The 26,838-nt window shown below is 42.6% G+C and overlaps 2 protein-coding genes across 5 annotated transcripts in view; both read right to left on the bottom strand.

Annotated features, from left to right (window-relative positions):
* Window positions 1-4,105, bottom strand: part of WDR47 (WD repeat domain 47) — a 35,776-nt gene extending 31,671 nt beyond the window's left edge. For both annotated transcript variants that reach the window (XM_053391538.1, XM_053391539.1), the window contains exon 1: window positions 3,748-4,105. The gene's annotated coding sequence lies outside the window, so the exon portion shown is untranslated. The remainder of the gene's footprint in view (window positions 1-3,747) is intronic.
* An 8,449-nt stretch (window positions 4,106-12,554) lies between these two features.
* CAMSAP2 (calmodulin regulated spectrin associated protein family member 2) overlaps window positions 12,555-26,838 on the bottom strand; it is a 77,113-nt gene continuing 62,829 nt past the window's right edge. For all 3 annotated transcript variants that reach the window (XM_053391510.1, XM_053391511.1, XM_053391513.1), the window contains 10 exons: window positions 26,492-26,585; window positions 25,066-25,148; window positions 23,005-23,074; window positions 18,931-21,106; window positions 17,608-17,744; window positions 16,857-17,077; window positions 15,922-15,991; window positions 14,505-14,620; window positions 13,953-14,071; window positions 12,555-13,223 (listed from right to left, as the gene is read on the bottom strand). In XM_053391510.1, coding sequence (XP_053247485.1) covers window positions 12,918-13,223; window positions 13,953-14,071; window positions 14,505-14,620; window positions 15,922-15,991; window positions 16,857-17,077; window positions 17,608-17,744; window positions 18,931-21,106; window positions 23,005-23,074; window positions 25,066-25,148; window positions 26,492-26,585 — 3,392 coding nt within the window. In that variant the 3' untranslated portion in view covers window positions 12,555-12,917. The remainder of the gene's footprint in view (window positions 13,224-13,952; window positions 14,072-14,504; window positions 14,621-15,921; window positions 15,992-16,856; window positions 17,078-17,607; window positions 17,745-18,930; window positions 21,107-23,004; window positions 23,075-25,065; window positions 25,149-26,491; window positions 26,586-26,838) is intronic.

Here is a 26,838-nt window from a genome sequence, read left to right as displayed (position 1 = left end):
TTAGAGCTAAATTACTGTGAGTATATCTAATACTAAGTTTCTTCCCTCCGCTGTAGCTTGTGGCTTGGCTCTCTTCGTATATTTATTCAGCAAGCTAGATGAACTGTGTGATGCAATGTGGCTTTAACACGATCATATTGCAGAACACAAGTTGTCAGGTAATTCTGCCTTGAAACAACAGGCTAGCCAACAGTACAATCCTATGTATGTGTCAGAAGAATGTACCACTGATACTTCCCATCTCTAGTGTGTTCAGTATTGAAGCCTGCCTGAAGCACTTGTTGGTTCCTTTCATTTCTTTGATTGTTAAACTGGAGTGTTAATAAAGAAATTACAATCTTCTTTAGAAAGGGAACAAACTGTACTTAAGGTCACCCTCAATTTGAGACAGTCCTTCAAGCCCATAATTTGTAAAATTAGTTGCTATTGTGTAATGATTTATCTCCCAAAATAGCACAGTAGAATCTAAAGTAATTGTAAACAGAAGTTCAATATACAACAGAAAACTAAAATAGATTGGTAATATGCAAATAATTGAATATTCATTTGGCATAGTATTTATTATTATTTAAAACACTTCCCGACAATGCACAATTTCTGCAACACACAAAGTCAGGCAGGCACCTAGGGGCCAAGGCACTGGTTTATTATTCCATATTTAGTCTCTCCTAACAGCCTTTTAATCAAAGGATAAGGATAAGTATTTGTGGCAAATAGGTATTAAGGCAGCATTTAAATTTTAAAAGGTACATAGATTTATTTACATTATGTCCATGTATTACTTATTGTTCAGTAAGAGGCATATTTGAGGGTCAATAACTGATTATGGATAAAAAGTGCCCTTTATTTTGTGATTATAACACATATCCACTGTTTATTACAGGGGTGGGAACCTGTGGCCTTGCAAATTATGTTGGAGGACAACTCACATCAGCCTTAACCAGCAGCACCAGGATGATGGGATTTGTAGTGCTACAACATCTGGAGAGCCACATGTTCCCCACCACTGGTTTACAACAAACATTCCACACAACTATATGTACTTAAAGGGAAAATCCCAGTGCTTTTCAGCTCTTCACTGCACCCATTCTAGTCATTCTTATAATAATATAAATAGGGCGTTCCAATCAAAAGCAAGCACTTTTACCCCCTTTTCATTTTATGGTAAGGAAATGCATATGTTTAACTCTCTGACTGAAATAAAAGGAGAAGGAGAATTGCTTTGTTTTAGCAGGATTGTGCTTTAACAATATTACCCAAGCCAGGCCACGACAGAGCAAAAGGACTCAGTGAGCCACTGTTTTTCAACTCTTTGGCTTACTAAGGGAAAACAATTGCTTCTAATTGCAACAACCAAAACCTCCATTCAATAAATAAAGAGCAAATGCTTCACATCCTCCTGCTCCATAGCTGCAGTCAATTGGCCTGCCCAAAAGGATGCATGTCAGGTGGTACAAAATTACTATATGTTCTTTATGCTAGGCATGAAAGGAAGATGGTAGCTCTATCATAATTAGCACACCTTTTCTGGTAGTGCCACAGTGCTTGGATTGAACCTAAGATATAAAAATGCAACAGTGCTGCAGACAGGAGGTAGATGCAAAAATCCAGTGTCTCGAAAACTGATCCTGGTGTCAAGATTACTGAAGAGGACAGAAAGGTTTCTTTGGTAGGTACTACAATGAGGGGAACCTCAAGGGAATATTAGCTATGATTCCTAGATAGATTTCAGCCTGGCATCTTTCAAGTAAACCCTATATGGGAGAAGTGGGGTGGGAAGAGCCTGCAGCATAACAGCAAGAATAAAACTCTCATCATCATCATCATTAAAATTTCTATGCTGTCCTTCATAGGCCAAAGATTGCATAATTATCCAAAGGCCTGGGAGAAGAGGAATGTTTTTGCCAGGCACCTACATTGGGATCTCTACTTCTTACTTTCAAGCGGCTCCTAGAAAATTTATTTGGCACCAAAATTTTGTGTATATATTTGTGAAAGAGAAAACACATGAGGAGGCTTCAAGAATAGCCAAGTGCAGAAGTTATCTGTGACTGACCAATGGGGCACTGAAAAGCCACAGCCTTTGCACCTTTACAGAGTGGTAAGCTAAAATAATTCTCATGATCTATGTTGCCCCATTTATGCCAAAATGAATAATTTTTGTTGTCAAATAGCTGTGCGAATGCTTTCACCTGCTATAATTTATTCTCCAACTATTATTTGTCTAAAAGATTATCAAATTAAATAGATGAGCAAAGCAAGAATGGAAGGTGATAAAACATACTAATTACAGCAATTAATCAGGAGATGAAGAGGAGAAAAGGCTATTCAAAAGATTACCATATAGAAATAGAAAGGGGTCACTAGCATAACAGTTATGTCAGCATATTATATTTATTTAGCCTTTCTCATGTGTGACCTATTGCTATTCAGGTCTCCAAACCAGAATATACCACAGACACATGGTACTCCAGAAAAGTCACAGGCATTCATTATTATGTTCATGGCATCCTTCAAACTAAGGTTGTCAACAAATTGATTTGCTCTTTGTTCAAACAAAGAACAAAGTATTCCATTATTGTCTCGAGCTATTGTATACAGTCGCTGCAACATCTGCAGCTGCCTGCTGCCAATATGTTTTGTCAAGTTTGCATTCCTGTATTCAGAATGCATCCATAATAACTGTCACCCTTCGTTCGTACACTCACAGGATTGTCACTAAACTAAACACATTCTAAAAGAAGCATGCGCATGCATGCATCCACGAACCCACCCTTCCTTCACTGCAGCTCAGTTGTGTGAACAAAGGATTGCAACAGGGAATTGGATACTTGACACTCAAGTTTTTCCTGCTAAAACATGCTGAAAAAGCTACTGTGCTGTGACACAACCCTTGCAATGAAATTAGACAGGAGCAGGGACTTTAGGACACAAAACTGGAATGCTTCCTCGGGAAAACGCACAATTAAAAACCTCAGAGCAGGTAAGACAGGCTATAAAAACACCCCATCTTTTTCTTTTTCTTCCTCCAGACAGTGACACTGCAAACCTGTTTCAGGCATCCTCTCCTGTCAAGCACACCAAGCACAGCACAGACAAACAAACAATGTCTCTTATGTGCCCAGGACAGATCTGGGTTACTTAGGGAGAGCAGCTTTGCAGGTGCTTAACCCGTTCTGGGAGGTTTGCCCTGCTAATAATGCTGCAATAACAAAGGCAGAAGAGGGAGGTGCGGGGACGAGAGGAGGAGACGTTCGCCGGAGAACGGGAAGCAAAATGCAACAAAACCATGGGCAACGGACAAAATTCAGCAGCAATGCACACGCATACAACACTTTCCCCTCGCGAGGCCGGCGGAGTGTGAGGAGAGGCAGCCGTGGCGATGAAGCATGCACTGACTCAACGGGAGACAAATAAGCAGGATGGGTTGCGGGGGGGGGGGGGTAAAGAAAATGGTCCTTTCGCTCATTCAGCACCAAAGCAGCCCAAAGGAGGCTGTCGCTTCGCCCCTCCCGCCGCCGCCGCCACCACCAGCAGCAGCAGCACCAAGCCATTGCCCTGCCAACGCCTCCAAGGGGTGCCCCCCGAACGGGCACTCACTCGGGGCCTGCCCTCAGGCCCCGGGCATCCCTTCCCACCCTCCCGCTCCTTCGACCCGGTTCTTTCCCCCCTCAGCGGAGGCCGCGCCACCCACCCAAGCCAGGGCAGCCGTAGGGCCCATCCCTCAGGGAAGAGACAGAGGCTCACCTCAGGGGAGGCTCCCTCCCAAAGCGGCGAGGGGAGACCGGGGCTGGCGGGGGCGCGCAAAATGGCGGCAAGCGGAGCCTCGCTACCGGGGTAGTGGCAAGGAGGGGAAGAGGGTCCCGTCGCCAGCAGCCAACGCGGCCCTGCCTGCCTGCCTGCCGGCGCCCAGCTGCTCCTCGCCTTCCCGGCCCGGCTTGTGTAGTGGCGGCGGCAGTGCCCTGGCTGCGGTTGTCAAGCGGCTTCTCCAATCAGTGCCCGGCAGGCCGGCTCCTCAGGGCCCCGCGGCGCCTGGGCGGGGTGACAGCGCAGCCGCCTGACTGGGAGAGCCAGGAAAAAAGGGGCGGGCGGGCGCAGGGGCGGCGTCCCTCCGGGAGGAATGGCTCGCCCAGCCCATGTCGGGGAGCGGCGCGGGCGGGAGGCGCGACGGGGATCGGGGGTGGCAGCGGCGGAGGCGGGCCAATAAGGAGCGAGGGAATCCGGGGTGTGGATTTTCTCTTCTTCTCCTCCTCCTCCGGCAAAATTGCTTCGCATCTGTTTGGTGGTTTTTTCTTAATCGCATTTTACGGAGGGTGTTTTTTGTCTCCTCCTTCGCATCCTCTTCCCGCCCCAGTAATTCCTAGGGTGGGTGTTTTAAAGGCTGTTCTCCCTTAACATTAATAGTGCCAAACTATTATTATTGTTATTGTTATTATTAAAATGGGATACTGCCCTTTATCCATACATCTCAAGGCAGTTCGCAACATAAACAATGCAGGATAAAAACACCAAAAACAAGAATAAAAACAATAACAAAATACACACATACAAACTAGCCGTTCCCAATGGCATGGTTAGCAACCACGTCTTTCTTCCAGACACGTGTACATTCTAGGCGAGCCCCTTAGAGGCCACTCACACAAGCAGTAATTGATACAAGGCGGGGGGGGGTCTGTAGGGGTTTAGCCAGCTACCCCACAGGGGGCAGCCCCACATTTTAGCACCTGAGGAAAAGCACAGAATGACGCGCGCCCCCACTCCCGCACCATGGAAGAAGGGGTGAGTGAAGATCCATGCGTGAAGGGTGGTATGCAAATGTATTTAACAATATACCACACGGTTGAAAATATATGTTGGAAATGTAGAGAGAAAGAAGGTACGTTCTTTCATATGTGGTGGACATGTCCCAAGGTGAAAGACTTCTGGGGGGAAATATATAATGAATTGAAAAAAAATGTTGAAAAATACATTTATTAAGAAACCAGAGGCCTTTCTACTTGGAATAATAGGAATGAAATTGCCCCCAAAAAATGTTAAACTATTTTTGTATGCCACCACAGCAGCAAGACTGCTGTTAGCAAAAAATTGGAAGTCTCAAGAAATTCCAACGGTGGAAGAATGGCAGATGAAGATGTTGAATTTCCTGCTGCTAGCTGACCTGACTGGAAGAATCTGCGACCAGAAAGAAGAGGAATATCAAGAAGATTGGAAGAAATTTAAGGACTATTTGAATAAATATTGTAATATAAAAAATTAGAAATCACTTGAAAGTACTAAACAGGTTAGGATTAAATTAGGATTTAATTAAATAATTGGGATTTAGAACAGTAAGAAAAGTGAATAACTTAGATAGGAGTTGGAAATATTTTTGTGGAAGAATGATATTGGAAAGCTGTTACATACAGATACAAGGAAATTCAGAAGGGAGGGATTTGAGGAAGTCAATTTACAATGTAAATAAAATGTGGGTTTTAAGGGATATGGGATAAGGATTATGTTTATTATTGTGGTTTAGGGAGGTTTTTTGTATGTTTTTCTGCTGTTGTTTCTCCTTTTTGTCAGGTTGCTTTTGTTATAATTATGAAAATTTAATAAAAAAAATAAAAAAAAAGGACAAATGTATTTAACAATAACAACAATACATTGGGAATAAGGTCTGGGGAGGAGACTAGCAGTGCCTAATATGCACCAAGAGGTCGCTGGAGGGGTGACTTGGGGTGGCGAGCTGCCAAGGAAGTAGCAGCAGTGCCAGTGGCATTCCTTGGAGGTCAGATCTGCTGCCCCTGTGGATCCTGTCACCTGAGGCAGTCGCCTTGCCTTGCCTTCTGGGTGGGTCGGCCCTGTCAACACTGCAGTAATGTGTGCATTGAGTCTTAGACCCCAATTACACTACAGGGAGAGGTAGTCATTACTTGACAGGTCACCATTTTGGCCGTTATTAATTCACAAATTGTCATTTCCCAAACCTCTTCATGATTAATGCCCTTATTATACCCAAATTATGCTTGGTGGCATGGAGTATGTTAATTCTTAATCGGTCCCATTTATGAAGCTAGGGATAACTCAAGGTCCAACTGGTGCCAGGTGGCTTTTTGTTGCATGCTGCACAGAAATCTCCTCCTTCTGTGTGATTTATATATCCCCCCCCATATTTGCATTAGAAGGGTAAAATTCTGATTGATGTGGTTTTGGTAAGAAATCGTATTTGTTCCATTTTGCCTTTCAGCTTCTCTGTTTGTCCTGCTCCCCTTTCTTCTGACTGGGTCAAGCTCAGACGTGGGTTGCTTGCCAGTGCTGGGGCCTGTACCACAGTCTTGACATCACAGTAGCATTTTCCTCTATTTTTGCAGTGGAAGCTGCTGGCTTGTTGCCAGTGCATGTAATTACCATCTGAGAGCTTTCTTGATTCCAGTCTGTCCTTGTCTTTTCTCACATTTTCCACTGCTACAGAAAATCCTTTTTGCCATAAACGTAGTGACTGAATAAACAAATACTGGGAAGTAAAAGCCATTACTGCATTCAGGCTTTCCTTCCTATCTGCTCACCAAAATGGATGGTTCTGTTATTAATGAATTGCCTTAAATCTGTATGACTTATTAAATGTCTACACTGTGTTAACAAAGTACCTTGTTTATCTACTCTTTGCTTGGAGGCACTGGGTGGGAAATACTTAATATTTAGAGCATTAAAAAACACACCCTATATTTTGTTTTCATAGATAATAAAAGAACAAAGCAACAGTGGAGGGTGCAGTGAAGGGAACTGTTATATATAGAATCATAGAATCATAGAGTTGGAAGAGACCACAAGGGCCATCGAATCCAACCCCCTGCCAAGCAGGAAACACCATCAGAGCACTCCTGACATATGGTTGTCAAGCCTCTGCTTAAAGACCTCCAAAGAAGGAGACTCCACCACACTCCTTGGCAGCAAATTCCACTGTCAAACAGCTCTTACTGTCAGGAAGTTCTTCCTAATGTTTAGGTGGAATCTTCTTTCTTGTAGTTTGGATCCATTGCTCCGTGTCCGCTTCTCTGGAGCAGCAGAAAACAACCTTTCTCCCTCCTCTATGTGACATCCTTTTATATATTTGAACATGGCTATCATATCACCCCTTAACCTCCTCTTCTCCAGGCTAAACATGCCCAGCTCCCTTAGCCGTTCCTCATAAGGCATCGTTTCCAGGCCTTTGACCATTTTGGTTGCCCTCCTCTGGACACGTTCCAGTTTGTCAGTGTCTTTCTTCAACTGTGGTGCCCAGAACTGGACACAGTACTCCAGGTGAGGTCTGACCAGAGCAGAATACAGTGGCACTATTACTTCCCTTGATCTAGATGCTATACTCCTATTGATGCAGCCCAGAATTGCATTGGCTTTTTAGCTGCCGCGTCACACTGTTGGCTCATGTGATATTGGCTAATATCCCAGTCTGATGAAGAGCTCTAGAGAAATTGAAAGTTTTTGTGACATTTTGGTTGGTCCTAATAAATGTATTCCTTGATGGATTATGGACCAACATCACTTTATTTGCTTTGTGTGTTTTCTTTTGTTTCAACCTCACAGCTTATCCCATCAAAAGAAATGCTCTCCTGGATAACATAGCATTCACTGAACATTGTTCACAAATCCACACAAATAGTTTACAAATAGTTTCGTGGTACTTACTCAACACTTCTGGAGCTGATCCAAATTCTGGTATTACCGGTTTCTAGGCTTGTCAAAACAATAAGCAATATTGATTTAAGGTGACAATTCTACACATCCAAGCACCTTAATAAATGTGTTTACACTCAAGAGGCACTTGCCAGGACTTGCTATCTTAGATGGAAAGCTCTTTGATATAGCAAGACATGGGTGATGAAATACTTGATACGAGAGTTGAGTTTGTCTAATTACAAAAAGCGTATGCTGAGAGTATGCAAGTATATTAACATATTTCAAAACATCAATACTGAAAAGGATTAGCACTTTTGTCAGGAACTCTCACTCTGTGATGCTACATCAAATTGTGAGCTTCCCCACCAGCCAATCCTATAGCGCCGGGACAGGGAAACTCAAAACATGTTGCATAACAGAGTAAGTGTTAAAACATGTTTGACAAAGAAGGGGAAGAATTAGCCATGGAAATGATGCTTTGGTGACAGCCTGATCACAAAAACGTGTGGGACAAGCTCTGTACTTGGTAGGATTTACTTGAAATATGCAGTTTAGGATTGGGCTATAAGGATTATGTTTATATTGTAAACAGCCTTGTGATCCTGATGAAAGGCGGTGCAGAGATTTAATTAATTAATTAATAAGAAGCTGTATAAACTGATGTATCGTAATTTGCACACAAGTGCTCATAAAAACAATGGTAGAATTAGAGTTTCATTACAGCAAGAGATAAATGATAATTTCAAGGCACAGAGCACACTGCTTGGTAGCGTGTGCAAGTATCTCACGTGTGTCTCTGGTGAAGGTAAGAAAATAACGTGGGAGCTCATATGGGTCAAATTTATACCAGAAAGAAATGTGTGAATTAGCTCTGTGAGATAAAATTTGCCAGTGACTTGGGCTTCACATTTTCAGCATGACTGGCCCTACTACCAAAATGGCAGATGCAACATTGTGAGAAAGTACAAGTTTTTAGGAGTTTTCTGAACAGTCCCATCTCACCTGGCACCCCCAGTTTAAACAGTTGGTTGAATCAAAAGCATGAACAAGCTCTGTAGTCTGCTTATCCAGTTAATAGAAGACAGGCTATATACCTACCACACCTTTAAAGCACATTCTTTCCCTCAAAGAATTCTGGGCACTAGTTTAGTTTGTTAAGAAGAAGAGGAGGAGTTTGGATTTGATATCCCACTTTATCACTACCCGAAGGAGTCTCAAAGTGGCTAACATTCTCCTTTCCCTTCCTCCCTCATAACAAACACTCTGTGAGGTGAGTGGGGCTGAGAGACTTCAGAGAAGCGTGACTAGCCCAAGGTCACCCAGCAGCTGCATGTGGAGGAGCGGGGAAGCGAACCCGGGTCCCCAGATTACGAATCTACCACTCTTAACCACTACACCACACTGGCAATCAAGGGTTTTTGGGAACTGTAACTCTGAAAGGGGTAAACTAGTGTTCATAATTTTTGTGGGAAAGGATGTGCTTTAAAGATATAGTGTGTATGCAGCCTAAATGGGGAGAAATTATCGAGCACCTCTGCAGTGCTCCTGTGGTGGTGTGTCCTTTGAACAAGCCAATAATAATTTTCTGGTTCAGTGTTGACCTGTGCCCATGATGAAAGCAGGGCATGTCAAATGGATGTAGTTCACTTGTAGTTAACAAAACCTTCAAGTCAACTCTGGCGAAAATGCTACCTTCTGAGTTGACTTCTGTCATGAGCCCCATGGAGATGTCACAGAGGGGATGGTCCAATTATGAGGTTTTTTGGGGGGGGTGTTAAGTAAAACAGGGAGTTGGAGCTTAATAACCCACAGGAGGACCCAAGTGGGTTGAGGGAGGTGAAACTGGGACCTCAAGGAATGCCTCTGCTGCAGGAGGGGTCTCAAGTGAGTCAGGAGCTGGATCCTGGGGGAGGTTCAAGTGGGTTGCCAGAGAGGTGAGCTACCCTGTGATATTGGACATCTCTGGTCAGGCACCTCCTCAGTAAGCAGCCTCTGCCTGGGGACATGTCAGAGAGTATGCTGGATACTGAGCTGGCACCTCCATCATCCATGACACAGAGAAGCCAGTGCCAGCACAAACCAACAGGACCAGCCCACTCCCAGAAGTGTCCATTTGATTGCTCAGATCAGAGATGCCTTCACAAACTGCATGCCGGCAAAACCTTTTGCCAACCATAAACGTATACATTTAATGGCTTCAGAGGATAAACTGAAAATGCGTACCAAAAGATGAAACCACAACATTGTTTTTGGTGCCATGCTTTTTATTTAAATGGAAGGGAAGGACTACACTGTACTAGGTAGGTAGCACTATGACAATATCTTACAGCACAGCTTCTGAAAAAATAGGGTAGCAATGCTCCACAAAAGTGGACAAGTAAGCACACGATACACTGTACATTTCTCAACGGACGGTGCCCATTTAAATTAGAAATAAACAGAATTTGGCTTTAAACAGCCAAAGAATTTTTTCTTTAAAAAAAAACCACCAACAGTCATCCAAAAATGGTTTCAGTAGCTACCATGACTGTCAGAGCTTGAACACCTGGCCTAGAAATTAGGATGGTTGGCAAATTCTGTCATATAAACAATAAAAACACCCCGCTCCCTCGATGAAAGCACCGGTGTGTAACTGATAATGTCGCTGATGAACACCGGATTTCTCCATGAAAGGCTTTTATTTTCTTAAACAAGATCCCAAATAAAGACATACTGTCATTAGAAAATTTGCAAGCTTAAAAAGAAAAAAAGAGAAAAAATCCTGTCCTTAGTTCTCCTAGTATGTAGTAACATTTTAATCCCCAAAGTCTCAATTTTTTAATTGCATTATTCACATCCTACCTTTCAACATTGCACAGACATCTTTTTTCTGAACGGTAGACAAAATTCATAATACATTCAATAATTTAAAATGACACTATGTTGCCACATTTTAAAAGAAATCCTGTTTAGATAGGTGTGCATGAATCAGACAGTGGTATGTATCATTAAATTATATTTTTCTTTTAGCAGGAATAGTTTAGTTAAAAATCCTTCCATGTGATCTCCTCCATCGTCTATCCCATATATGTCCTAGCAGCTCACCCCCAACTTGGGCAAGTTTTAACTTAGATGTATGCTTACATGGGTATGCAATATATTTTCCCTATGCCATTAGTTGGAGGATAAGCCTCGTTGGTAGAATGCATAGACCTTCTATCTCCTATTTTTAAAATATATATAATATATACACAGTATGTTTACACTTGAAATAGAAGATGGGTTAGATATCCTGGTTCATATACATGCAAACAGTAGGAATCAGCTAACCACAAATAGATCAGAGCCACATACCTATTAAACAGGTGGGTTTTGTGTTGGGTTTTTTTACAGTTTTAACAAATATACATAAATATAAGAACATAAGTTAAAGTAAATATTGATTGCATTTCTGAGAAAATGCTGATAAAGAACCCAGACACATTGATGCCTAAGGCCTTTTCATAATTTTAAAAAGGGCTGTTCTCTAAATTATTTAAGGACTTATCATTCCTATACATCATCTACCGGTATATAAAGAACAGAAGCAGACTGTAGTGAAGTACTACCTCTCCGAGTCAAGCAGTTCAGTGGGAGAAGTGTACAGAATTTTAAGTTTTCCTTTGTAGGATGCATAATAAAAAGTAACAAACACTTTAGACAGCTAGTTCAAGACTGTCTTGAAGTTCCAACACTTGTCACAACACTGAAACGGAACAGGTTTAGCAATAATTCAAGTCTTTTCCTGAGAATGAGGTTCCACCTAGATCCCCTCCCACCCCCCAACTAAGTCCTCTGGTGTACAAATGTCAAAAAAGCAATCACAAAAATAAGGGTAGGTTTCAAGTTTGAGCTTTTCCACCTGCTGAAACAGTGCCTTGCTATATCTGTATAGGAATCCTGACAATAAGAAAGAAAAAGAAAGCAACAAGCAAACCTCCAAACAGAAATAACTTCTCTAAAGGAATCAGATGTGCAGCCCTTTGTTAATACTGAAAAAAGGTGCCCCAGTGATTATTCTGTAAATGTTAACATTGCTGTATGTGTGTGGCTCTCAGCCATTCTTGGTTTCAATACACTCAAGATTGTCATGTATCATCATCAATACCATAATTTATATTAAACAAAATTAAATTGATGTCTTGGAAGAAAAATTACTTTGGTCCATATACTGGATGGCAACCTGGTGACACATCAGAATAGCTTTCGTAGAGCAGGCTTACTCAATATAATTTTCTTCAAGTTTCTCAGAAGGACTCATACAAAGTGTCTACTTTTAAGACAATTAATACTGCTTTGCTTAGAATTTTGAAATAGCCATCCAGGCCGTAATCTCAGGAAGCAATGGTAGATGTCTGCATTTGTTTAGTGGTGCTATTTTATTTGGGTCACCTGTCATGCCACAGACACGTATCGTCCCCTTTGCTAAATCTCAGAATGTTAAACAGCAGTTTGGACTGAACTTCCTGTTCAGAAGAAAAATGCAAAACACAATAGTGCATGCAAAGATCTCCCGTCATGCTTCCCTGGATCAGGGCAATGGTGGATTTCTAAATATAATGACAATACCTTTATAAAATAAGTTTCCTTGTGGAACAAGCAATGACAGCCATCACATTTCCTTGCCAGAGGTTAAGACATGCTAGCAACATTTAATCCTGGACATCCTCTCCAAGGAACTTTCCTGGTGCAAAACCCTTTGAAATGAATGAAAGTCAAAAAAAGAACGGATAACTTCATTTCATTGCAAAAAGGTTTGTGCCCTCTGTTACCGGCAGGCCACTTAAAATTTAACGGTGTGGCAACTCAAGACAGAACATTTCTCCAGTGAAGATATAAAGAGCAGAAGCAAATTCCAAAACAAGCATAACACACCAAAGTATAAGGCAATGAATTTAATATATACTTTAATTTCAGTCACTACAGATTTGCAAACATTCAATAATTCAGTGTTTTAAAAACGAGAGGAAATGAACCCTATAAACTGTGAGCACATACCCATCTCCACTCTTGAGTCAGTCTTTCATGAGCACACGAATGCATAATCACTTAAGTGTCAGTTTTCTGCAAGTCTTCAATACTGTGTTTACATTCCAGTTGTGCATGATGACAGAGCTTTTCTCTTCAGATCCGAGTTCAAAGAAATCTTGTTGGCAAATAAGAACCTATTTTCTAATAGGCAGCAAATACGAAGTGCAAGTTTGCCACAAACGTGGCAAAGTACCCTACCCCCCTCCGAGTTACTATGCCTTTGTAGGTAAGAGTTTTTTCGGTGTTACTGGTCTCTTGCTCTGCCACAAATGGCTGTGGATGGTAATAGCGTCGACACTGGCAGAGAGCGTTTTAGCAGGTATGTGGCTGAACTGCTTCCTGTCAGAGTTGTACTTATACAGCCCCTCAATCATCTTCTTACTGATGGACTTGGGGCCTATTCCAGTCAACTTACTGATTTCTTCTGTCTCAGGGCAGTACGTGTACAAAGATCGGAACTGGCAGCCTGAGTCGCGGAAAAGGATAAGGAAGTTGTTGGCATCTGATTTTTCCATTTCCTGAAAGGGGGAGGGGAGGAAAGAGCGTTCAAATTGTGCACAAGTTAACATCCAGTTTATGGGTATTTTCAGTGCTCCTACACTTATGACAGCAACTATTTCATGTTATTGAAAATGTAATAGCATTGTGAGCTTGGCTTATTTACACATGTATGAAGGCATCACAAATCCAACAACACAGATACAACTTTCATATCATGGACCTGAAGTTGCACATTCAGTTGCCATTAACTGTACAACAGTAAATTATAGACAAATCAAGTGTTATACATGCATGTGTGAACAAGCGATATAGGGTGCCAAGAGTAATTTTAAAAACTACATTCCTGGTGCACCAGAAAGTTATATTCTTATTTCAACTAATGTTATAACTATTTAAAAATCTTTAGCATCAGAACAAACTCATGAGAAGTGTTAGTAGACAATTTCACGGTGTATGTATTCCTATTCTGGCAAGAATATTGTATTAAGGAGACAGCTTAGCTTAGCAGAGGACCCAGAACAGAGGATGAAAAGGAGGTTAGGAGTTTCAGTGCTATGGCTGCACCAGGAATACCATTAATGCACACCATTAATGTTTATGGGGTCTTAGTAAACAGAAAGACTCCCCTCTGAACTTGCAGTGTAAAGAAAACTGTCCCCCCAACACTTCCTACCTACCCACAACCTGAATTTCAGATTTTCAGTTTCCCCACCCCCCACCCCTTCCCCTTTACAGGTTTGCCTTACCTCTAATATTTTATTCTTCTGACCTTCGTTTACTTTTCCAGCCAAGCAGCAATGAGCCAAGGCATTCTGGATTATATGTTTGTTGGATTTTGCACTGGGTTCTTTGTACAGCTTTGGTCCTAGAGAGAGAGAGAGAGAGAGAGAGAGAGAGAGAGAGAGAGAGAGAGATATTTTTAAAAACATAAATGAATAAATGAACATGGTTTAGAGCAGGCAGAGGTGAACCTTTCTGGCTCTGGGGGCCAGACCTTTATAGCTGCACTCCATGGGCCAAATTTGACAGGTGGCCAGGGCAAGGAATTTCTAAGGAATTTCCTTCAAACCAAACTCTTAATACTCCAGCTTCTCAACCTTTATTATGGTTGGGGTATTTAACTACCACCTGATACTAAGTGAAGCAAGATTGTAATCTGGTACACTGGCTTGCTGTTATTACTCTGTGTCACTTTTTCTCTGCTACTTACCGGCTTTCCCCCCCACCACACCACCCCAAAGCATCTACACGTTCTTGTTTGTAGCAAATAATTCAGCAACAACTCTTAATATACCAACCTGTATATTCTGTAGCAGAAGCCACAGAAGATGTTGTTGATGCATTTTCCCAATCCTTTTCTCCATTACGACTTCCGCAACGACTTGGAGATACGAATCCTTCCACAGATTCAGACCTAAAAGTTGCATTTAAACAGGAAAGAAGATTTGGCCAATCTATTACCAAGCATGATTTCACAATGAAAAAATGGTAGCATTTCACGATGAAAGACCTGAAGATAAAGCACTGTTAAACACAAATATGGAATCAAATGATTTAACAGCACGTAAGTTCTTCCAAATATCCAAGTAGCTTCAGGAATGAGTGGGAAGAATGTCAACTGTCCATCAGGCAAAGCTGGCTAAATTCTGAAAAATTGGCGGGTGTTTCCAGCCCCTTTGCCCTTATAAAGCTATCACAAATAAGAAAATCTGAATATGAAAGCATCCCCTCTACTTCATATTAGTCTATACAACTTAGAGAATTTAATTCACTTGTAGATATTTCAGTGGCTTCTTAAAATTAAGGAGAGCTGAATGATTACATTTTTAGAAGTGCCATCCTGTGTGTCACGAAATTAAAAGATGCCTGCTTCTTGGGAGAAAAGCAATGACAAACCTAGACAGCATCTTAAAAAGCAGAGACATAACCTTGCCAACAAAGGTCCGTATAGTTAAAGCTATGGTTTTCCCAGTAGTGATGTATGGAAGTGAGAGCTAGACCATAAAGAAGGCTGATCGCCGAAGAATTGATGCTTTTGAATTATGGTGCTGGAGGAGACTCTTGAGAGTCCCATGGACTGCAAGAAGATCAAACCTATCCATTCTTAAGGAAATCAGCCCTGAGTGCTCACTGGAAGGACAGATCCTGAAGCTGAGGCTCCAATACTTTGGCCACCTCATGAGAAGAGAAGGCTCCCTGGAAAAGACCCTGGTGTTGGGAAAGATTGAGGGCACAAGGAGAAGGGGACGACAGAGGACGAGATGGTTGGACAGTGTTCTCGAAGCTACTGTGGGAGGCAGTGGAAGACAGGAGTGCCTGGTGTGCGCTGGTCCATGAGGTCACGAAGAGTCGGACACGACTAAACGACTAAACAACAACAAATCCTGTGTGTGTTTATGTGTCTTGTGTATGCCATTCCGTGTGTGTTACTACAGGTTTTGGCTCATACCTAGCAATCTAATAAAAAAATGTACATATCAGCAGAAGCAATTAAACAATTCCCTGCAGCCTGGAAATTAAATATGTGTAGATCTGTTTTGTGGCGACTGTGTATGGAAACGGCTATAGGAACATACTCAAAGTTGGTCTTATCTGAAGAGCCATGAACTATTCTTAATTATGCATTAACCACTGCCTCACTGAATGCACACTGTTGTGCCAAGTCACATAAATATGATCATTTCTCTCAAATGTAAATTGGAACTGAATATTTACCTTGGCGTTCTCTTGCCCGATTGCACACTGTCGTCTCCGGTGTTCAATGATGCCAACGAGAGGCTAGATGCTGAGGGGAGATGGGGGAACAGCAACACAGTGAAGGTGTGAGCCTAGGTAAATGCAAGGAACTTTAAAAGAATGCAGATACAGAAAACAGAGTCTGTGAATTAGATGCACCACCAGGAAAGAAAAGTTGCTAAGTTTTCTAAGAAATATTCTGTCTCTTTATTGGCCCTATGAACTCTACATCTGTAAACATATAATGCGTATTTTATCCTCATAAGTCTTTATATAGTAATGGTAAACGATAGCATGGCTATAGGTTGTTCTAAACCTAAACATCACCCTGGAGCTACTTTAAAAGTAGAGGCAATGTTGTCGTATCGGTCCAGGTCATGCTGACTCAAAATTTAACTATGTAAGCAGTGATGAACCAATCATTCTTTGCAACTTTTCTAATGTGATAACTAGGCATAATGAAAACCAGTAGTCTGGTAGCATTTAACAATCCCTCTGCCCCCCAATCTTCGGGCAAGCAACTTAAAACAAAAAGCAAGAGGGGAGGACAGATACAACAGAAGGCTTAGTGTCACCCCAGGATTACAGGGCCTTGAAGAGGAAATAGCTGTGCATCACTTTTCAGTTTCTGAGTACAATGGTACCTCGGTTTTCTAACATAATCCATCCCAAAAGTCCGTTTGAGTTCTGAAATGCTCAAAAACCAAAGGCCTCAAAATGGAAAACTCAAAACAGAAGCCACATTTCCTGTTCAACTTCCGAGGCACGTTCAAAAACCAAGGCACTTACTTCCAGGTTTTCAATGTTTGAGTTCTGAAACATTCAACTACAAAGGCGTTCGAAAACCGAGGTACAACTGTACTGCATGTCAAAGCTGGAATTGCAGCATCAAGACTCCTCCTTATATTTATTACCTGGAGGACCTTTGATTGGAGTTTTAGGTGATTCAATATGATCTCTGTGAATGGATTTTGGACGTGGCTTCTTTTGTTTGGACATGTGGAGGCGAGGCTTTATGACAATGTCCATATCTTCCATCAGTTTCAGCTGCTTCCGCCTTATATATTCTTGCTTAATAAACTCTCGACGTGCTCTTTCATCTTCCTTCTTCTGACGTTCTTCCTCAGACTTCCTCCTTAGAAATTCAACATCGCCATTAGCAAAGCCATCCTTCTCACAAACTAAAACCAATTTTTCTGATTATAAGTTACCCGAATGCCAAGTATCTCTGTTACATTCCCAGAACGTATCTTGGTTTCCAAATTTTAGTGTACATATTTTAACTGTATGCTCATGCTAAGCTTTGTGGAGCTATTCACAGAAGTACTGGCATAGTCCTAAAGATCCAGTTGAACCAGATTAGGGTAAATATTAAGTGAAATGCCCCTTAGTACTTCAGTACCACCTAACACTTTAGTACTGTGTACCCGTAAATATCAAGTTGTTTTTTGGGTTTCTTGGTAATATTCAAAGAATAATTATTTTGAAAGTTTAGTATTCCTTAGTTATGCAAGAAATTTATTTTAGAATGTTCACATTTTCACATTTAACTGAAGGTCAAGATTGGACACACAGCGTTTCATTCATTCTGAACACAGGAGAGCTGCAAATAGCTTCTCTTTGCGAGTGACTGTTGCAGTGACTAGCATCTGCAGTTGATCTTACTTTGTTTCTTCTTTCTTATATTCCAACTCTGCTTCCAGTTGCTGCTTCCGAAGTAAGGTTTCTCTTTCCCTTCTCAATCGCTTCTCCAGCAATGCCGCCCGCTTCACTGCCATTTCATTTTCAGCCTTTTGATCATCCTTGAAGCAACATTTAGGAAGGAATGTCAATCATTATCTGAACATTGGTAGCAGACTTTATCCACAGGACAACCATTGAACTAAAATGGATTGAGATCAAGAGACAAATTTAAGGATTGGTCTGAAGCAGGGGTGTGGCACCTGGGGCTTCCAGATGTTGCTGAACTACAACTCCCATCACCCTGATCATCGGTCATGCTGATTGGGGTTGATGGGGCCAAAAACACAGGGACCGGCACAGGTTCACCATGCCTGGTCTAAAGTTACTGAGACAACTATATCAAAATATGCAAGGTCTAAGGTAAAGGTAAAGGGACCCCTGACCATTAGGTCCAGTCGTGTCCAACTCTGGGGTTGCGGCGCTCATCTCGCTTTATTGGCCGAGGGAGCCGGCGTACAGCTTCCGGGTCATGTGGCCAGCATGACTAAGCCACTTCTGGCGAACCAGAGCAGCGCACGGAAACGCCGTTTACCTTCCCGCCGGAGTGGTACCTATTTATCTACTTGCACTTTGACGTGCTTTCGAACTGCTAGGTTGGCAGAAGCAGGGACCGAGCAACAGGAGCTCACCTTGTCGTGGGGATTCGAACCGCCGACCTTCTGATCGATTTAACCCACAGCACCACCCGCGTCCCAAGCATGCAAGGTCTAGTAGTTTTTAAAATTAGATTGTTCAGTTGTAGTATTATACCCCACTGGAAGCTGTGCTAGATTAACCACTCCTCTATAAAGGGTCACACTCCTCTATGGACAGAGCACGTCTGTATTACACTCAACCGCAATTCTGTAACCTATGATATGGTTTATTTACAATACATTTGCAGGGAGACGTGAATACAACTCCACTTGCAGAGGAGCTTAAATCATTTATTATCTGCCCTAGTGTTTTATTTTGAACAATACACGATGGTGAGAAAGGCAACAGAGGTGAGTCATTCCCCAGCTCCTGCCTGTTGCAACTGTGCTTCAAAACAGCTTCTCAAGCAGGTGCTTAGCAAGCTGTTTGGAGCATGACTGTGAGGGGTGGATGATCCATGGGAAGAGATAACCAAACACAAGTCACCCAGGTCCCACTCACCATAGACTCTTGCCATGCCCTCTGTTACACAGGCCCTGACCACCTGCCCACCACCACCAGAGGCAAAAAGATCCTAAATGCATGCTTGTGATGTCCTCGTTCACTTACCTTGAAAAAGAATCCACAGCATACTTTTTGGTCATCTTCCAATTGTTCCTTGTCACTCTCACCCTCTGATTTCTCAACAGACTCTTCTGACTTTTCTGGTGGCTTCAAATCTGTGAGGGAAACTTCTATGAGGTTAACAGTTTTGGATGCAGGTTCTGGAAATCCTGGTGGGTTCAGCACCTCTTCATTTGGGGTAAGGCAGACAGTTTCTGTAATGGGCTGCGAAAGGACTTCAGACACTGTAGATTCCAGAGGCCTGGCCGGTTGTTCCTCTGGCTTTTCCTTTTCTGCCTGTTCTGTTTCTTTCTCACCTGCTGTTTCTTTGTCAGCCCCTCCCATTGTATTTTTGACCTTCAAGCGGTTACGTTCACCATCATCTCCAAAACAAACAAAAGATCTAGTTTGAATTGATACCTGACTTGGAGAAAATCTTCTCAAACGAGGAAGGCTGTCCACAGATCGCGGTGCAGTCAAAGTGCGATTCAAAGGTGCTAATTTCAGTTCATTTGGCCTAGGAGTCCTTTGCATTTTACTGGGGAGAGTGGAATTCTTCCTAGAGGATGACTGTGGGGACTGGTGGGAAGATCGGGGAGATTCCACGGAAAATGGGGCAACAGGGAAGGGTGAGCCCGCAAACCTTAATGAAGGCTTCAGCTCCTGAACCTGCTTCTGAGGAGAAGGCTGAGGTGGTGAAATAACCCAAGCCTGTTGCTCCCTCATCTGCATAAGCATCTCTTGCTGAAGTGAGAGGCGTTGCATTTCTTGCTGCAAGAAATGCAGAGAAGAATTGAGCTTCTCAATAGATTTTGTATATTCCAGAAGGTCACTGTCATTTAAGTTTTCTTCCGAGGGGCTCACCAAATTGCATTGCTTTTCTATATCAACCGGTGTGCTGGGGGACTTCAGCCATTTCACGTGAGGATTTTCAGTGCTTGCTTTAATTGCCTCTGTGGCCTTGTTTAGTTGCTCACATGGCTTTTGGGCATCTTTTTCTTTCGGCCTACTGCTGTCCGTGAACACTTTCTCATCTTCTGCTCCAGCCGCCTCTTCTCTAAGTGGTGAAATCCCGTCACCTTTCTTTTTCACAATGTTAAGGAACGCCGTCCTTCCCATTTTTTGTCTCTGCTTCGTGAAAGCAGCCTCAACCTTCTTCTTCTGGGCTTCAATTGCTCGCCTCTTCTCTTCCAGCCTCATTTTCAGTTGCACCATTTCAGAGGCCAGTAACTGTGTGGTATCTCTTGCCTGAGGGAGAGGAGATTCCTCAGGTATTTGAGCCCAAGAAACCATGTGAGGAATGTTCAGCTCAGAACCTTCTGGTGTAGTTTTCTGAGAACTGCTGCCACTACTTCTGCTGTCTGTATGATTCAGCTTCTTAAATTTCTGCTCTGCAAAGCTGGTCATTTTAACACCTGAACTTGAGGACGCGCTACTGCCTGCTTGTGATTTGGCACTTACTGAGCTTGGACAAGGGCTCAATTGTTCCTTATGGTTGATGCCTCTGCTATCAAATTCTTGAAGGAATCGAGATGGTTCTTCCATATCAGAATCCAGGCTTACAGTATAGTCCCTCAAGGTTGAATCCTCATCCATAGTCTCTGGAATGTCTGAAGGGACATGTATTCCAGTATCTACTTCTGTATTGTCAGTCATGGGACTGAGAGCACCTTTTGTATCTGCAGTAATATCAGGATTACTCTGGTTGGGTTTAATATTTGAATTCAGGATGCTCATCTCCTTGTTGTGAAGGAAAAACCCATTTGTAATTTGCTCTGGCTGAGTAACACTGGGAGATTTCTCACTATCGTGGATAATCTGCAAAGCCTGCTCAATGCTTGGTGTCTCAATCCGATTGCCAAATTCATCGGTAACCAACCTGTTTTGTAGCGCTCCATTGGGCAGGCTGTATGGGTTAATCTGGTTCGCATTCCTTTGATTGCTGTCAGCCTCTAGATCACTGCAAAATTCTGTATCCTTTTCTTCTTCAATATCTTCACTTTCCTCTTCGCCATTCACAGGCTTGAAGGACAGGTTCTTTCTAACAAGTCTGGGCACACGGCTGGTATTTTGCGCAATGCCTTCGTTGCTGAGAGATCTAGTCATTCCTCTGTTTGGAGTCTCACGGATGCTGTCCTCTTTATCAAAAGAAATGTCAAATGAAACACCATGTGCTGAAGATCTAGAAAGGGAATTAAAAATGAGACTGCCATTAAAGCAACCCTCCATTTAAAATGTTGGAAATATTCCAGCATTTTTATATTGAAGAAACAATATATTTTATTTTATAGCATTAATGCTGGCTTCAAACTCTAGCAGTAAAATACAATACAGGGTGACAGCATTATTAGCATTATCTAGTCCTACATCCATTGAGCATAAAGGTATGGTCTGCACCAAATGTTTGCTCATTTCAAGGTTTGGGGCCCTCCATATATATAGTAAATAAACAAATCCCTACCTTGCCTCTTTTTGATCTTCTGTGCAGCCCTTGTTTCTCACATCTGTTGCCCCTTTGCTAGGGCTTCTTTCTGCTTGAACTATGTGATCCCAGCCAGCCAGGGATCAAGCAGTGAATATGATATTATATCGTTACAGCACTACATAGCCAATCAAGATATGATTACCTGATGTCACTGAGGGCAAACAAAACAGACAGAGTGAGGGCTGTTCTTCTTGGACTGGTCATATAGGTGATCCCAGCCAATGAGATCACCAATTGCCCTCACTCTGAATGGGCAAACACTTTTACCCTCATTTTGTTACAATTTGTTGAATGACTGCCAAACGGAGGGGTGCTTTTTCCTGCAGAAAATGACTTCAAATCCATTTGGCTCAGACCCAACAAAAATCTACTACACAGTTATTTAATCTTCTGTTACGTACATGTATTTCTTGTTCTGAATATCTTGAAAATGTCCTTGTGACCATTATATCATTTTTGTAAATATAAAAGTGAAAACCCTTCTCAAAAAGGAGTAGGGATGTCCATTCTCTCTTGACAACTGACAGAAGCAAACAAGCAAGCCAGGAAGAAAGACCCACCACACAATTTGAGCTACAAGAGGAGGCTCCTAAGTGGTGCAGAACTTCCATCTATTTTCCCTTTCTAAAATGCATGTGCTGGGGGGCATGTCGTGCTCCTTCTAGGGTAGTTTGTACATCTTTGGTCCCCACCCTGCACTCAACTCTTGCCAGTGGCTCCTAGAAGCTGTCTGCATGGGACAGCAGCCACACCCTGGGAACAGCTTTGACTCGTTGGATAAACCAGGTGAAGGGTAACCAATGGGTCTCAAACCTTCAGTGAGTTAGGGACTTTCCCTGCATTCAAAGACAGGTTCTGGCAGATTCAGCGGACAAGACCAGTAGTGGGTCCAAGGATCAAGAAGGCAGTTTCTGCACATGCTGTAGAAAGAAGTGAGGGGCAGATGGGGCTCATCTGGGAAGGTAGCACATCTAGGAGAAGGAAAACTCTGATCCTAAACCTCTGCTGCCTTGTGGGATATTATTTTGGAGATGAAAGGGCTAAGGAATGAACCCTACACAAATGTAGAGTGGAGGCCCTAAGATAGTTGGATGGAGACTTGTATGCCTCCTTCCAGCAACTCCTGATGCCAAGCGTGTTGCTTTCACATGTAGCACGTACATGCACAGGATCTGCTTACTCTGTACCATCTTCCACAAATGAGAGGTTATGGATCTTAGAAGTGGGGCCTATGTCTGCAGATTTGCATCTATAGAGCTTTTCGCTTTAATGATTCTGTGCGACATCCAGCGACGCTTGCCTGCCTGTGCAGTGGAAATCCACTTGCTTAGAGGGCCCCAACACTGGTTCTGGAGGGTCCCCCAAACCTTTGCAGGGTGAGGAGGAAAGAGAAATGCAGAAGGCACACTTGTTCATGCTATATTAGATCTTGCTTTGTATGAGTCCTGCGGCTTTTCAGTGTACTTCCCCATGTGTAATCCATGAACGGTTTTTCAGAGCGAGGATATTCAATTGAAGGATTAATCCCCTTGCATCACACAACAATAGGAAATGAAACATTATAGCAATATGGCATCAACTAACCAATGACTTACCTCTTTTCTTTGGGCCATGTCCCTACGTATCCATCCATATAAGACATAGATGTAGATCGTCTAATGCCACCTATCCAAAATCAAAACAAAAAACATATATGGGTGAGGTCTTTTGAAACTTTTAAAAAGAGGATTAAAAACTTCCAGTTAACAAATCAAATAGGTGGCTTCTGCTCTTGATTCGATTTAAAGCAGACAGACCACATAAATTCATTTACATCTCATTCAACGTTTTGCAGAAAATTATCAAAGAATGCACATCTATGCCTCTGTACGTTACTATCCAAGTAAAACCCTAAGCCAAAGTACTTAAATTCACCGACATCAGCTACGTTGGGAATGCAACCATTCAATGTACTTCTGTCGACAATAAATAACATGAATTGTGTTTATGGCGTTAATACTCCTCCCCTATTTAAAAATATGCTTTATTGTGGAAAAAAAGAGATACACAGAGATGTGAATCACAAAAAAATTAGTTCTGCAGAATATTCCCACAATAGTCTATATTACTGCTTGCCTATGCATTGTACTTTAAAAATATACAAAATGATTCAATTTAACTTGAAAAGTGTGATTCGCTTGTTCCTACTTCTCTTGCTCCACTTTTTTGTGTTAATAATGGATAGCAAGGGAATAGAGTATCAGACTATGATGGGAGATCCAGATTCAAATATCCACTGAACCATAAAACTCCCTAGGCAACATAGCATCAGTTACTGCCTTCATCATAAGCTACCTCTCTGGGCTGTTGCAAGGATGAGGTGGGCCAGAAAATGAAAATGTATATTGCATAAATAAAGCTTTCCAGGATAGATTTAACATAGGAATCTGCCTTATATTGAGCCAGACCCAGACCATTAGTCCAACAAGGTCAACTCTGTCTACTACACTGACTGTCAGCAGCTCTCCAGGATTTCATACAGGTGACATTCCCAGCAGGGGAATCATGCCTTTCCACCCAGGCTTGCAGCAGCTAGAAGTCTGCCTGCCAGCCTGCACACTTCCCTGGCCACTCCTCTGCTGTTCTAGGCGGCCAGATGTGGCACACAGCCTCCTTCGGAAAGGGAACAAGGGATGGGATGAGGCACCAATACATCTCCCTGCCAAAGCTGCAAAGCATGGGAAGCAGTAATATAGCTCCCTGCCAAGGGTGCAAGGGAGCCCAGGTACGTGTCAGGAGCCAGTCAGGTGAAGGTGAGCAATTAAAAAAACCACCAGTGTCAATGAAGTTAACTTTTTATTCAAAGAAACCAAAACAGCCCAGGCCTAGTGATCCCAGCAACTCTTCCCAATAGCTCTAGCTCTAATGAGACAGTTGTGAGGAATGAAGGTCCCCGTTTTCCCACAGCTGCCTAAGTCCCCTCCGCTCCAGGGCTTTCCCCCCAAGAAATCAGAGACTATGTTGGTGCGCAACCAAACTCTCCTCTGATCTTTTCATTTCCATGCGTGTTCTGGGAGACCAGTGGGGAGAGGAGCTGGTCACAGCAGGAGGGGAAGACTCCCTGGCTTCTTCAGCAGCCTGCCTCCTCCCTGTCTCCTGGCCCCACTCCTCTCCAGCCTCTGGTTCTGAACTGCTGTCTGTCACATCCTCTTCCTGTTCACTAAGCCCTGTTGCCTCTTCAACTTCTGACCTGCTCCCTCTGACCACTCATTGCCATCCTACCACCAGCCCCCTGGCTCTGAGCCTTCTTCCCCCGAGGGCTTCCTTGGGGGTTCCCCCAGCTGGTGCCTCCCACCACTCTTCTGCATCCAGTCAGTCCATGACATCACACACCTGATTCCCAGCCCTACTTGGAGATCCTGGGGATTCAACATGGAATTTTGTACAAGCAAACCAGCTGGTCTACCACTGTGCTGCAACCCTTCCCCTTGTAATTCTAATAGTCTAATAATTCTCGGCACTCATATGTAGCACTCTAGTTTAACACTTAAAGATAAAATTAGATAATGGTTGAAAAAAAGGTTCCCTTCTTCTGGCAGAAGACTTCTACTACCAACAAAGGAAGGGAATCTTTGGATAAAAAAAATGAGCAGAATCTCTCAGCTTTTTGCTATTACCTGGAGCAGGTGTATAAGGCTGCTGGTGAGCATGGCTAGCAGCTGGAATCTGATGAGATGGCGGGAAAGCTGGGCATTCCACACTGCAAACAACCAAAAACAGAACACCACGGTTAATTTCTTCTAATTTAAAATCTTGCAGCCCTGAACATTTCAGGGGACAATATCGTGCTTTAAACTAGGCCTGAAAGCATGAATTTAGTGCAATTAAAATATATTTCGAGATTTGAAAGGTCAAATTTTAACTGAATCTGTTATCATATGAAAAGGTATTCAGTAATACTTGTATTGGCACAATAATTTGTACCTCTGTCTCAATTCAGTCAAAGAGCTAAATATAAATTTCCTACAACATGTGAGTTATCTGTGGCATCTGAGGGGTACCATTATCTCCACTACAGAATTTCTTAAAACATCACATAACTGCGATACTATGGCATTTTTAGAAATTGTAATTCCATCTATGAATTGCGTGTTGCAAATAATATATTCGGTATTAGCAGTGTTACAGTCAAATGTGTTTATAGCTCACTTGGAGAAGATAAGACATGGAGTAAAGTGAAATTCTCCCTCAGTTTCTCACAATGCCACATTACTTTTTCACAGGTGCGAAAGGCTGCTGGAAGAAAAACTGAAACCCGCCCCCCATGGAGGCACAGCTGATTGTGCATTGCTCCTTGTATCACAGACGAATCTTATGGACACCACCAACCAAACATTTATAAAGGCTAATTGACTTCCTGCTGAATAGAACACCAGATCCTTAACAAACAAGATATTTGGGCCCTACAAGGCTCTATTAATTCCACTAGCAAGTTTATAAGCTGTCTCAGCGACAAAATCAGGACTTTGTGTCCTGACACTTGGAAGAAAGAGCTTGTTGTGGTGGTGGTTTGAAAATAGCCTCACTATAGTTGGTATTAAAGCTTGTGGTTAGGTTAACAATAATAAATAAAAAGAGCCAAGCCAAAAAAGCATTGTTGGGCACAGTTGTTGTTTTTTAGTTAAAACTAGTCATATAAAAATAAGGGACGCAGGTCGCGCTGTGGGTTAAACCACAGAGCCTAGGACTTGCCGATCAGAAGGCCGGCGGTTCGAATCCCCACGACGGGGTGAGCTCCCGTTGCTCGGTCCCTGCTCCTGCCAACCTAGCAGTTTGAAAGCACGTCAAAGTGCAAGTAGATAAATAGGTACCGCTCCAGCGGGAAGGTAAACAGTGTTTCCGTGCGCTGCTCTGGTTCACCAGAAGCGGCTTAGTCATGCTGGCCACATAACCCGGAAGCTGTACGCCAGCTCCCTCGGCCAATAAAGCGAGATGAGCGCCGCAACCCCAGAGTCAGTCACAACTGGACCTAATGGTCAGGGGTCCCTTTACCTTTACCTTAGTCATATAAAATACCTACAAAAAGGAGGGTGGGAATTATACCTGGCTATCAGGTCAGAATCGTGTGAAACTTCTGGATAGTTTCTTCTATTGGCATTGGCAGCAGGAACAGAGGATGCTTCTTTTGCAACATCAGCTAAAACAAAGATTGGCATTTTATATATTATAGCTGTAGAAGTAAAAGTCAACAAAAGAACAACAGCCAAGCTGGGATCCATAACATCAGAAGAACAAGCAAGTTAACACCATACACATCCATATAAATAACTAAATTTCTTAGCCCCAAAAATTTAAAGCAACCAGTTTGACACAACTCTAGAGTAAATTCATGTAAGAACCAAGACACAGGCAAAGCTTCAGTTGGTTTAGAATGCAGCAGCAAGGGTGCT

Source organism: Podarcis raffonei, chromosome 6 (assembly GCF_027172205.1).
Source record: "Podarcis raffonei isolate rPodRaf1 chromosome 6, rPodRaf1.pri, whole genome shotgun sequence".
Classification (NCBI taxonomy): Eukaryota; Metazoa; Chordata; class Lepidosauria; order Squamata; family Lacertidae; genus Podarcis; species Podarcis raffonei.
The sequence above is the reverse complement of the archived record's forward strand: the minus strand, read 5'-3'. Positions and strand labels throughout refer to the sequence as shown.